The sequence below is a fragment of the Diachasma alloeum genome, unplaced genomic scaffold (assembly GCF_001412515.2).
Source record: "Diachasma alloeum isolate Michigan unplaced genomic scaffold, Dall2.0 Dall_scaffold_01035, whole genome shotgun sequence".
In the NCBI taxonomy this organism is placed as follows: Eukaryota; Metazoa; Arthropoda; class Insecta; order Hymenoptera; family Braconidae; genus Diachasma; species Diachasma alloeum.
This window is the reverse complement of record NW_021681147.1, coordinates 166,734-180,807: the sequence shown is the minus strand read 5'-3', so window position 1 is coordinate 180,807 and position 14,074 is coordinate 166,734. Positions and strand designations below refer to the sequence as shown.

General features: G+C 34.6%; 1 protein-coding gene across 2 annotated transcripts in view; it reads left to right on the top strand.

Moving 5' to 3' along the window:
* Nucleotides 1-14,074, top strand: part of LOC107045648 (BTB/POZ domain-containing protein 6) — a 29,775-nt gene continuing 15,701 nt past the window's right edge. Inside the window, exon 1 of one of the 2 annotated variants that reach the window (XM_015267973.1) lies at nt 1-220. Coding sequence is in view for 1 of the 2 variants with exons in the window: in XM_015267971.1 (XP_015123457.1) it covers nt 9,184-9,220 (37 nt within the window). In the remaining variant the exon portion in view is untranslated. Of the gene's footprint in view, nt 221-9,166; nt 9,221-14,074 lie in introns of those variants that run through there. The other variant, XM_015267971.1, reaches the window with a different exon arrangement.

Here is a 14,074-nt window from a genome sequence, read left to right as displayed (position 1 = left end):
CACTGCAGCCACGGTCATCGCCACCGTCGCACCACCACCCGGGGTTTCCAATCGAACATTTCACGTGGATTATCGTTAGTTTCATTTGATCTTGTCGGTAAATTTCGTCGGCATTTCCATTTTTATAATCCGTAAATAAACAGTGACATCGAAAAAGAGTGGAGTGAAGGTTCATTAGTCCGGATTTCAGTCCGAGGGATGAAACGGATTCAATTTTGAGGTAAAAATAATTTTCCGTAATTTCTCTAAATTTCAGTTTCATTCGTTGAAAGATTCACGGAAAACTAAAAGAGTGAGATTGAATAATTTTCATTTGAAAAATAGACGAAACATTTTCGATCGGCAGTCTATTTCGTCAAGCTTATGGTAGAGTTAGAAATATTTCAAGTTTATATTAGCAGGAAATTTCATTCCTAAGGATATACATGTTCTTTGGCTAGTTTTTCTCCAGTGAAATGCTTCTCTACTTTTGTAGTCGAACATCAGAGCTGTAATTTGAACCCCATTTGACCCTAAGCTTCCGGACATTTTACAATGATTTTGTTATTTTAACTTTGCAATTAAAAAATCTGAAAAATGTTAGAAAGTTTACTTGTGGAGGAAGATTGAAACAATGAAAAAATTGCAATTTTTGAAAATTACGAGCATTTTCTATAAATAAGTTATAAACAATCAATTTTCTACCATAAAAATCATTTGTTCGAAGCGGTAACAAAGTTATTCATAAATTTACAAGAATTCGATTTCATGCCTAAAAAAATTAGGTTTCCGAAAGTTTAAACAATTTCAATTGTCAATTTTTGAACAACGAAAGTTTAAAAAAATAATAATTCTGCGCAAAATGTAATTTGAAAGACGCTGAATATTCATGACTTTTTCAAATTTTTCTCACGCAATTTAATTGACGAATTTGATGATTGAAAATGGTTGAACAATGTAATGATATTAAAAAATTGTTACTTAGGATCATTTTTTTATTACTGAAATTGATAAATAACAATAATAATGATACTTTTTTTTAAATTCGTGAACAAACAATTTGCATCCATGTTTTTGTCGAAGAAGACATCATTTTATGCTTAAATTTAAATACTATAGGAATGAATAATCCATTCCTTTCTTATAAATAAATGAATACATAATAATCACATCAATAATATGCATAAAATACGCGCTCCCTTTCCTACACTGTTAGAAAATTACTCATGAAATTTCAAGTGAAAAAGCTTGACATTTTTAACAACGACAAAGTTACATGAAATTTCTGTTTATTTATTTATTGACGAATCAGTTAATTTCTTGAATATTCAAATAATTCTCAATTTGCAAGTCCACACGGCACCGAAAAACGTTGAAAATTTTGAAAATTGAGGCAACAACTGTTCTTAATTCTCAATCTATTGAAAATTGAATTTTATGCGAAATCGTCATCTAAATTCAATTTCAGTTTGTGACTGAAATTTATTGAAATTTCCTACAGTGTAGTTGCAGTAAAATTTAGAATGAAAAATTGTGGACTTCGGTCCAAATGAAACGGACCGGTAGTAATTTCTTCATAAATATTGTCTCACCTAAATACACGATGATTATTTGTTTTCTTAAGTACGAACGCTTCGTTCTGGTAGCGGTGTTTATTATAGCTGATAATTATCCGCACTTATGCATCCGTTTAATTATTATCGCGACGAGTCCCCGTGTGTATATGTTTTGTTAACAAACCGTATTTCATCGACTGTATTTTCATTCTTTATCGCGGTCTTATCTTCCCTACAACAATGAAGAAAAAAAATGAGTCGAGGTACAATGGGATCATCTAGTGCGTTCATTTTCCAATTTCCTCGTTCTGTTTTGCGTGTTCTATTTTGTGTTTTTCTGGGGTACATTAGAGGGCAGTAGATAGTTCCATTCGGATTGAGTAGTCAGGTTCTTAAGATATCGAGTGACTCAGAAGGAGAGAATCACCGGTATTTTCATCATTTTCCTCTTGAAATATGAAATGGTTCAGTAGCGGAGCGACAAAGGAGTACGTTCTGAATTGCAAATATTTTTTGGGAATATTTTCAGAAGAAAAATCTGTTTAAATTATTCCTAAACTTGAGTAATTGTACAGTGTATTGGCCTTTTTCAGAAATTTTTATCAAATTTACCCTAAAAAATGGAATAACTTCAGTAAAAATTCCAATATTTGGAGCACAAATATTATTAATTGAGATATTTACCAAAGTTATCGCCTTTTCAAATAGAGTTGTAGTCAAAACATCTGCCAGAGCAATCTATACGTGTCCTAAAATTTGGAGTTAATTTTTATAATTTTTCTCTGCGTGAACAGGATTTAAGAGAATTATGTAGAGTCTTTTTTCTTTTTTTCGTGAGCTCTAAGGTCCTCTGGTATTTGACCTGAACTGTATTTGCCGTCATTAATTGCCACGGAATTTTTAGAATTAATTGCAATCAAAATCTCAACACATTGTTTCGCGAAAATCTTTTGACCTACGAAGTTTAGATGAAAAAATAAAAAGACCTTTTTGGACACTCAGAAAAACCCAAGCGTAAATTTCGTTTTGCTAAGCGTAATTTACGATTTTCTAACGTAATTTAGGCGTCAAACAGGTGTATGTTACGGTCAAAATACAAACAAAGAGTCTTTTACGTTTCACCAAGCATATTTCACTCTTGAGGTGTGTCGTGCGAAAAAGGCAAATAATGACATTCATCTGGAATTCATATAGAATGTTTATAATTACAATTGAACTATCTACGAATTTTCCTAGAGTTTTTTAAAATTTCTTTTTTAAGTTATTAACGATTGAAGTCGCCTGTTATAAATAGGCTCTTATGGAGTTTTTTCTGTTTAGCACGAAACTGCGTTATCATCTGAGCTGATAATATAGTTTCATGCTAAACAGAAAAATCTCCATAGGAGCTCATGCATAAGCAGTGACTTTAATCGTTAATAACTTGAGAAGGAAATCTGAAAATATTCTAGGAAAATTCATAAATAATTCAATTGTGATCATAAACATTCCATATGAATTCCAGATGAATGTCATTATTTACTTTTTTCGCCCGAAACACCTTAAGAAATTGGAAATTGCGATCTTCATATCATTTATTTTACGATTCACTTATTCGTAATTTACGGGTAAAAACATTGTATTTTACGCTTAATAGTACACTGTTCGATTTTTTTTGAAATTTCATGGAAAATATGATAGTAATTCCCATCAGGTTGACATTGAATCAGATTTAGGGGAAAAAAGATTATGAAATTTCAAGTTCTAGGGAGAATTCAAGGAAATTCATGAGTTTTCAGTGGGAGTTTGATAACAATTTCATTATTTGGTTGAATTTTCAGTGGAACATGAATATTCAGAAACAAAATGACATGAATTTTCAATTTTTCCCTGAATTTTCTTGATTTTTCTGAATTTTTACAGAATCATTGAACTGAAAAATAAAGTATTTTATTACTTTCCATATCATTTGGACAGAAAATCAATGGAATATTTGATTTTTCAATGACAAGATTTCTTGAAATTTCAGTCGAACTTGAACACAATAAAAATTTACGGAAGTTGGCACGGAAAATTTAGAAAAAAATTTTTAACAGTGTACATTAGCGTACAAGGACACAAATTTCGTTGTCGATTAATGTGAAGTTAATCGTACTCACATTCCTTGAAAACGAAATTTATGCCCAGTGATCCATAATGTTTTGTCACACCGTGCAGAAGTGGAGTTTGAAGCACGCTGCGCGATGCGCTTCACGCAGCGTGCAAACTCGACTTATTGCACGGCGTGACATAAAATAACTTTTTTTCCTTCGTCTTTAATTAGGCATAAGTAAATGTAAAATACAGAGAAAATGATTGTAATGTATGCACACGAAACTGTAATTTACATTTCTGTCATCGTAATTCATGGCAATTTCGGGCGTAATTTATGTTTCAACTTCAAGCGTACAATACGCTTCAAAAAGCGTAAGAGACGACTTCGTAAAAGTAATTATAATGTTTAGGTTTTTTCGTGTGTAGCTCAAACAATTTCCTAGCAAACAGTCAATTGATGCATTAGTTTGAATCTTTTCATTCTTGAGATATTTTCCCAAATAATTGTTATAATTTTTTTAGTAGAATAAACTCCGTTGCCCTTCTTGCGAAGATCTTCGAAACTAAAAAGTTTAGAGAAAAACATTACAACATTTTTTTATAGCCCATTAAATTTCCTACAAAGGAGGTGATTCAACATTTCCTACCAAATATTCCAGCTCCACAGATATTTACAAAAAGATTTTAATGAAATTTTTAGAATGAAGATTGGCTCTAAAATCTGATTTTGCCAATTATCCTCAAAACTAAAAGGTGGAGAGAAGAACATCAAAAAATCTTTTTGATTGTCCATTATATTTTCTATAAAAAAGGTTTAACGACATTTCTCAATTCGATACCGATTCTTTTAAACATTAAAGAAATTGTGAAGGGTGGGATCGCTTTTTTCCAAACTGGATTAACGATATTTGGATGAAGTTTGTAAATATGGAAAAAATCATCGTAAGTTACAAATATGAAACCGCAATTTACGCTTAGGTTTTTCTGCGTGTAGCTCAAACAATTCCATTCGAGACAGTAAATTGATGCGTTAGTTCGATTCTTTTCATTCCTGAGATATTTTCCCAAATAGTTGTCACAATTTTTTTTGTAGAATAAAATTTAGACCATTCTTGCGAATATATTTGAAACTAAAAAATTTAGAGAAAAACATTACAAGATTTTTTTATAGCCCATTGAATTTCCTACAAAGAAGATGATTCAACATTTTCTCCCAAATATTTCAGCTCCACAGATATTTACAAAAAGTTTTTAATTAAATTTTTAGAATGAAAATTGGCTCTAAAAGCAGATTTTGCCAATTATCCTCAAAACTAAAAGGTGGAGCGAAAAACATCAAGAAATCTTTTTGATAGTCCATCACATTTTCTACAAAAAAGGCTTAATGACATGTCTCACTAAATCTATTATTTTCCGACATATTCACCACTCAATTCGATACCGAACTTTTGAACATTAGAAACATAAAACATGTAAAAGGTGAAATCCCCTTTTTTCCAAATTGGATTAACGATAATTGGATGAAGTTTGTCGGAACACGGAAGGCTCGAGTCGTTGAGAAAGCTCGGGGGATTGGATCGATGGATGGCGAGCGTCATAGTAGCCCGATCGGTCGTTGCCGTAGGCCCCTCAACCCTCGCGAGGTCATGGAGTCACCTGTTCGCTAGATATGTCCCGGGATTTTCGCCCTTAGTATCATGCCAATAGTTTACGTCTAGCGTGTGTACCACTACGACGGAATAGAATTAAATTCTTGGGGATATGTTTTCCTCTCATCTGAGGGAGCGCGCAGTATTGATCTACCCTCGCTGCCCCCTCCGCTGGCACTCTGAGTATGTGTGGGAGGTAGGTCTCCTCTCGGACGCGAGGGAAAATTCTCCTCTGATTCATACTCACACGTGCGGATATTGGCGAAAACAAACGGCAGGTCAAATTTCTTTTAACAACATAATCTCAATTTTCTGATTGTTATAAATTTTTTCGAAAGAGGTACCCCAGTCATGAGTAATTGATTGGTGAATCATTAGAAAGAATTTTTTCGCAAAATAAGAATTGATTGTCTCATTTTTTTTCAGCGGTTGAGGGATTTCCCTGCATTCAAGTGTGACTGTGAAGTGTGAAACGATTTCTTGGAAGTTGATTGAATGGAACGAATCATCAATGCATTTCAAGGAATAGAAATGAAGTAGAGATTAGGATTTTTTTTACAAATTGGATTTTTTAATACAATTTTTTCAATGCACTATTCATTAAATTGATTAAAAAATGCGATGTTAAGAATGATTCATAGAGATTAAATGTTTCTACACGGAGAAAAAAAGGACGGAGCTCTCAAACAAGTCTTACTCGTGGCAAAAGAATAGTTTTTTCATCACGCTGTGACGAAAAGTGAACTTTTCGGCACGCTCTCCGTGCCTAAAAGTCCAATTTCCGCCACATTGTGATGAAAAATATTGTTCGTAACTCGTGAAAAAATGTTTTTTAGCTCGTGGGATTATATCACTCGTCTTCGATTCGTGATATAAACCTCCCACTCGCCAAAAAACACTTTTTTGCACTCGTTACGAAATATACTATTTAAAGATTATCAAAGGATTTTTTTATGCCAAACATGCCACCAGCGCGCCGCGGTGGAAAATTTTTGTCACAAAAATAAATTGCGTAGTTCTAAAAAAAATTGTATTCTCTGTGCAAACAAAAAATGTCATTTGAAGCACCACTTCTTCATTATTCGACACTTCCATACATATTTTGCCCTCGAAAAATGTTTTATGCGAAACAAGGGATAGTAATTTTTTATTTCGGCTATTCAATTACAGACAAGAAATGCATCCTTAAATGAAATAATAATAATGATGTGATAGCAATCTTGTAACTTTGGGACAAAATCATTGAGGCTCACGTGTGGCAGTCACGTCTTTACCGTAAATGGTGCGCAATTCGAGTGTCAATATAATCGCTGGAGCATCAAGGTCGGGGAGCTGGTGCCTGTACTGCTCAGCGGGTAATACCGCCCACTCGTATTTCTCAGGATTGGCTGAGAAAATTTTTTTTTCGTTTTTTACTATGCAAATATTTGATAACAGCAAGTAATTTCAACAGAAATTTTCAATTTTCTTCCGTGGCAACATCATTAAAAAAATCCAAATCATTTCTCAGCGAATTCTTAAAATATTTCGACCCCAGAATTTAAATTTTTTTAAATTTTCAGCTGACCCATACTTGAATGTAGTACGAAATATATATTTGTTATACATTTCCATATCCATTGCGACCTTATCGATAGCAGAAAAATATCTTGATCAGTTATTATTGGCTATTTTATCAGCGTCCGCGTTTGTGGATAATTCCGCCCAGAGTTTGTGGGTAATGCCGCCCAGGGTTTCTACAGGGCTGCTAGACTCTGCAGCTAGAAGTCTATCAAGTGACAGCTCGATTGTTTGGGGTAGTCGGTGGCCACTAGAACCTCGGGTAAATTCAGGATAATTTATTATTATTCACGTGAAATCTTTCGGAAAATGGAGCTAAAGAATGGAAACAGAGGATGAAAAATTATAACAGTTTGTCTGCATTGCTCAAAGAAGTCATCAAAACAAGGTGGGTGGTATTGGATGCATGCCGGGCGGTATTACCCCCAAAGTTCGATTCCATTGCTCACTGGCCGATAGTAATTGTTTCACATAATTGAATATGTTCAATGTTAATAAAAAATCTGTCTTCATATCTTCGAGTAAACACCTCGAAGAACCCATTTCAACCGTTTATGACTACTTGTAGAGAGCAGGGCTGGAAAAAACGACTCATTTCCCTTAGGTGGGCCGTACATGCACCAGCTTGACGGACGATCTTGAATCAAAACCATCATCTAGTAGAAATTTCATTGGGCAGAAACGTCGCGGCGTAAGTTAGCGCGTGACATTACCTTTCGCGGGCGATGTACTTCAAAAAAGTACGCAGCAGGGTCGCTTAGACAGGGCTGCGCGGGGTTTATGCGTGATGGACCTATCTGTGTCCGCCCTAAACTCAAATTCCGTCAATTAACAATTCACAATCTACAGATTATATGTATTAATTAGGTATTAGGGCCAACCTATCTGTGTCCGCCCTGAACTCAAATCCCGTCAATTAAGGATTCACAATCTACAGATTATGCGTATTAATTCAAATCAATTATTGAAGGATTAACGATTTGTTAGTGAATAATAATCTCTCTCAAATAATTGATGATTGTTACTATCGATAAAATGAAAAAATTTTAGTGCGTCGCGTCAGTGTCGCATATAGGGTTCCAGCTGTGACCTAGCCGCGGAGTACGGCAGCGCACTCCGTGCGTGAATGTCGCTGCAACAGCCAATGTCGCAGAGCCTCTCACGATTTCTACTAAGGTCCTGGTTCTCTCAAAATTGATTCAATTATATCTTAAAATTTTGATAAAATAATTCAGCATTAATTGGGTCAAAGTGCCAGGTCATACACTTTTAAGAACAAAGAACTTATGAATTACATTTTTTCACATCATTTTACTTAAAATAAATAGGTTTTTTTGACTTGAATTTTAGAAATTTTTCTTTTGGAATAAAGTAACGTGCTTTATCCTCAGGACCATGCCTTTTAGAACCATGCGGTTACATGAAAAGAGTTCAATGCAAAAAAATTCACCATTGAAAACCTATTGATTTCAGAACATTTTTACATTCAATTCTTGAATATAAGAAAATTCCATAAAAGTGTTAAATTACTGCGATCTAAATCACTCACTCACTTGAAGAGAATCAATCATTGAAACTGGAAAATTTCAGAAAATGCACTGTTGTCATTTTCCTCACCTGCAATTGCCCCCGACTGCCCCTCCAAATGAATATTTCATACCTCTACCAGCCAACCGTATGACTAATCTCCTCGATTAATTCGTGATCAAGAATTTCCTGAGTTCGTTGGCACAATGCCGCTATCCTCATCATTATGATCGATAAAATTACCGCGATTATGTCAGTTGTCAGTTATCGGTATTACCTGCATAACGCAATGCGACGTGTCTCGGAAAACAGGAGTTGCAAAAAATATGGAAAACCATTTGCATTATCCACGTCCTCGTTCGACATCTTTGCACATACAGATAACCCCCTCCCATAAGTTAATTACCATTTATAAACGCCGCAAAACTGAAGAATATGAACTTACCGTATTAATACGTTTACTTGTTTCCCTTTTCAAAAACTAATACGAGAATTTTAAACGCTCCACTGCTGTCGTTCGCCTCTATTTCCCTTCTATTATGTTCGAAAATTTATGCTGATGGAATTATCACCGGTAATTTTTAGAGCAGATCCACGTGACGCGTATCGAGTCAAAGAACCCGAGGAGTGACACAGCCTCGGGCAACTGCAGATTTTCCTTCATCGATGATACATAAAGTTCGAGGAAGCATTTCCGTTGTCTCATTGCGACTCGCGAGTGAGAGAGTGAGGTCTCTCCGTCTGGGTATATTCCATCATCACCGAGGGTCGTATAATAACGTCTCACTCTAAACATTTACTTTAGTTTACCTCAAAGTATCAAACAGGAAAGATCAATCATGTTCGGTTATTGGGAACGAGTCCTCGGCAAAATTTGTAAGTTTTTTCATTCAGTGGGTTTACAGTGAAATGTTTTAGGGAAAATTGTCAAAAGTGTTATTGTGAGTTTTTTAGGACAAAATCCGTAATATTCAAAATGATGAATAATTCAGTATTTGACGTGCGACGGGGTAGATTGTGCGTTTGAAAAAGTGATGATTTTTTTATCGTTTCCATTGTTGAAAAATTTTGGCTGAAATTTCCGGTATACTTTTTGAAAATTAGTATGAAGTGACAGTTCGACTGGAAATTCCCGATTTTATGAAAAAAATGATGATAACTACAAATCTCAGTTGAATTATTGCATGAAAATTGATGGAAATCAGGAAAATTCAAGGAAATATACTCTCGAATTTTTGCTTATTTGGACATTTATCCTAATTAGGGATCATATATTCATCTTATGCTTGAAAATTGAAGTGAGTTCGAGAATTCTCATCTTTCTCTTCCACAAAAATTTGGGATACATTTGATTTTTCAGCGAAATGTAAAATTTAATTAATCCCCCCCCCCCTCCCCCCCGCTCTCCCTGTCACTGAATCCAATTCAATGTCGCTCTTCAGAGAATTACTATTAAACTACCTATGAAATTCCGTTTTTTTAAAAATGTATTCTATCTTTGGTAATGAGTGGTTTCAAAATTTTCTTAATTGGAAGTGTTGTAAGCATTTTATTTCCCATTATACTGAGTAAATTGTCGGAAAGAAAAAAGTGCTTTTCTGTGAGTAATATTGTCAGTTACAAAAGAGTCAATATTATCTCTTAAATTCATGCACTTTAATTTCAATTCTATAATGAGTGATTTTATTAGGAAAAGACAATTGAAAGACCTACAGAAAAAACTTCAACAATTTTTCATCTAGAATCTGTCATTCTTGCGATGAATGCAGAATTTTCGAATAACTCCTGATCTCTCCATTTCGTGTTTCAAGTCTGGATTCCTCCACAATGAGTTCTTACCCTCAAAATTGCGTGTGGTTTATGCCAAATAAAGTGTAGATTAATCCTCTAATGCTTGTGAGCCACGAGAGGCGCCGGAGAAAGGAGTCCGCGCTCTTACGGAAAACGGCGAAGTGGGGACAATACGAGTGGTATTAGAGGGTTAATAGAACTTCCGCAGTAAGTGTCTGGGAGTAGAAAGGAAATGGACTGCAAAGCTGAAATTTTGAGAATATATTCTTTGAGTAATTACAGATATCCTCCCGAAGTCCCAAAATGCTGAACCACGTAGATTGATGAGGAGAAAATATGAAAAATGTGTCATTAACAGAGAGTTTTATGGCACCACTTTTTCAAAAATCATAAAAAATTAATCGATAATGGAATAAAAATTCAAACGCTTCACGAATAGAACCGTATATATTTCAGTAACATATTCCCACAATTTCATGAGTCGTCACCACAGGGATTATTTGTAATTATTAAAAATGTATGGCATAGTTCGGGATTTTAGTTACGTTAGAGGAAACTGATGGCTGAATATGGCAACGTTGAGGGAGGTTAGAGTGCGCGCGGCGTAAGCCATCGTGTGAACTCGGCCAAGGCATATACTATAGATTCTATAGTACAGTATAGGATTTTATCTGGCACAAGAATACCAACTGCCTCGAACAAAAATGCGTGGTTGTCGAATCTCCCATGAAAATTTTTATGTTAAAAAATTCGGATAAATAATATTTCGGAATAAAACTTATTTGGAATTGATTAATCATGAACAAAAAGTGCAAAGAAACCCAAACGACGAAATTTCAATACACCCGTGAACTTTTGGTCGTTTCATTATTTTGTTTTCAAAGGATGCAGCGGAGTGTCGGAATATTTGATATTTTCCCCCACTCCATAGCCCCAAAATTTACTGCGCAAGTTCCTTAATCATATTGTCAATCAAATGCTGATTAATCATATGGTGGAAAGAAAGCTCGTCTGACATTTTACACATGTTGTATTCATTTCCGAGATTACATAATTAGCATCAGCAATTTATTAGCGATTATTTCCTGTTACCTCACTGCATCTTTCTGAGGATTGCTCTGTGTGTCGGCACGTAGGCTCCTATTATAATAACCGCAGAATCTGAGCATTTCTCTGAGATTATCTGAAATCGTCAGGCCGGAAGCACTAATCGTATCTATCAGTTTACAAAGCATTCTCAAATACACGAGTAAGTTTTCATTATCATCTCTTCACGTTCATTTTATTTTCATTTCTTGATTGTGCTCCATGGTGAATTAGTTTAGTACGAAATATCAGAATTTTACCAGAAATCGATTTCATGCCTAAAAAAATTAGATTTCCGAAAGTTTAAACAATTTTAATTATTTATTTATAAACCACGAATGTTAAAAAAAATACTAATTCTGTGCAACATGTAATGTGAATGACGCTGAATACTCATGATTGTTTTCAAATTTTTCTCACGTAATTTAATTGACAAATTTGATGTTTGAAAATGTTTGAATCTAGAGTCTGGTCCAAATGTTTGAATCTAGAGTCTGGTCCAAACTGTAAAAGATACTTGGATATCTTTGAATCTATATCGTCGTTGTAGAGCCGAAGGGGCGTAATAGATATGCTTATACAGACTACTTCCGTTCCTTCTGGCTATACGGCGAGGATATATAGCGCAGCTCGTCAAATCAAGAAAGCTATTAAATGTCGATTTTTTGAAATTCCAATTTTTGTCCTCATTATAGTGCTCATCCCCTAAAAAAGTACACATGACTCTGTACTCTGAGAACTGTTTCCAAGCCTCTCCATTCACTCTCTTCAAATTCGACTTGCTTGAATTTATTCCCTTGAATTTAGAGAGAAAAATCTCTCAGATAACTACTTTCAAACCTTTATATCCGTATTAAATTTCAATACTTACGTGCCCGAAACTCACAATCAACTTGGAATCTAGCTCAATTTTCAAATGGAATTTTTGCAGCTCCCACTTTCCTTCACAACATTGTTAGAATTTTTTTTGAAATTTCATGTAAAATATGACAGTAATTCTCACAAGAGTAACATTGAACCAGATTTAGGGGAAAAATGGTTATGAAATTTCAAGTTTTAGGTAGAATTCCAGAAAATTCATGAGTTTTTAGCAGAAGTGAGATGGAAATTTCTAAACTTGATTGATTTTTGAAAGGAACGTGAATACTCATAAACAAAATGCCATAAATTTTCAATTTTTCCTTGAATTTTCCGGATTTTTCTGAATTTTCACGGAATAATTGAAAAATCAAGTATTTCATTGCTTTGTAGATCATTCGAACAGAAAATCACTAAAATATATAGTTTTTCAATGACAAGATTTCCGGAAATTTCTGTTGAAATTAAAAACGCCAAAAATGTCCGGGATTTGGCACAGAAAATTCAGACGAAAATTTCTAATAGTGAACAATACGCCCGCAAAAAAAAATTATTTAACCGTCTTTGGCTCAGTGATACCCCTAATAACTAATTACTTCACTAATGCCGATTTAACGACTCCAGAATCATGTATACTGCAAGAAATTACAGAGTCTTTATAAAGTATTCAACCTTGACCAACCATTAGCCATGCATCTGCCCAATGCCTAATTTTCATCAACTAACGAGAAAACAATATGTTTAACACATTTGTCCAATTGTTGGACAGCTCATAGCATGCACAATTTATTCACACATGTGTGGCATTGTTCGTCCTTAGTACTAGCCTTGGTATCATCCCTGGGACTCGAAGACAATTCATCTATTGTCCAAGGACCTCACTCGATCACATTTGCCTCAATTTACCTCCAAGGTTGATTTTTCGACTTTTTCAATGGTTTTTTCCTCCGCATTCCACCTTTCTTCAATTTCCTTTCCCCTCAATAGCGTCTAGTCATTGCCCTCCTATATTTTAAAATCGGGGAAAAAAAAACGATTGACACGTCTGTTGTGTTTATGTCAGCAAGCACGTTTAGCTGGTATGAATATAGAACCGTCAAATCCAGCGGAGTCGGTCGGCTGATTTATTAAAATCCATTCGGTTGTTTACAAATGTGGAAATTTAAAGGGGGAAATGAGCGGTTGAAAGCACCTGAAGACTCATCGGCCCGAATATGACTCCAGACCCGGCAACATCTATTACTTCGACGTTTATCGATCCATGTCAAGGACACTGTTCTCTTCTCAAACAGATTAAACACGATTATCCGAATTCTTTTTCCATCAGGTTTATTGAGACGAAAATTCGCGTTTTTCAGAGGGAATTTATTGCAGAAATGCGGACGCTCAATTCAATTGAAACTGCATTGGTCGGAATTAGTGCAGCGGACGGGGTTATTTTTGTAATCCGAGCGCGTGGGAGTTCAGAGGGCTTTTGGTTAAGCTAATTACGGTTTAGGTGTGTTGCGTAGGGTAATTAGAGGGAATTTAATTTGGGTGATTGGATTAATTTGCGGGAGTGGATGGTGGGGAAACGGGAGATGTATTCAGGAGATTTTTGTTTTTAACGCAGGGATGGCCAACAATAGTAGATTTGGACAATATTAAAAACGATTACCTACTTATATTGTTCTAAGTTTAACTATACTTATCGAAATTGAATATATTTTAAAATTTAATAACTAAATTTTTCGATTAATGGTGAATAACCTATTTGATAATATCGAAATGTAAATTTTTCATTAACAAGTCAATTTTAAATTTTAGGTACTTGATTTTCGATTATCCAAATAATCGTCAATCTTTCGACCTAAATTATTGATTAATAAAAAAATTCAAAATTTGAATGTACAAATTGATGGTTAATTTTAATATTTAATTTTTTGTTTAAGATTTATGTGAACAATTGACAACTTCATAATTTAATGGCAATCATAACAGATGAATATGGCTATC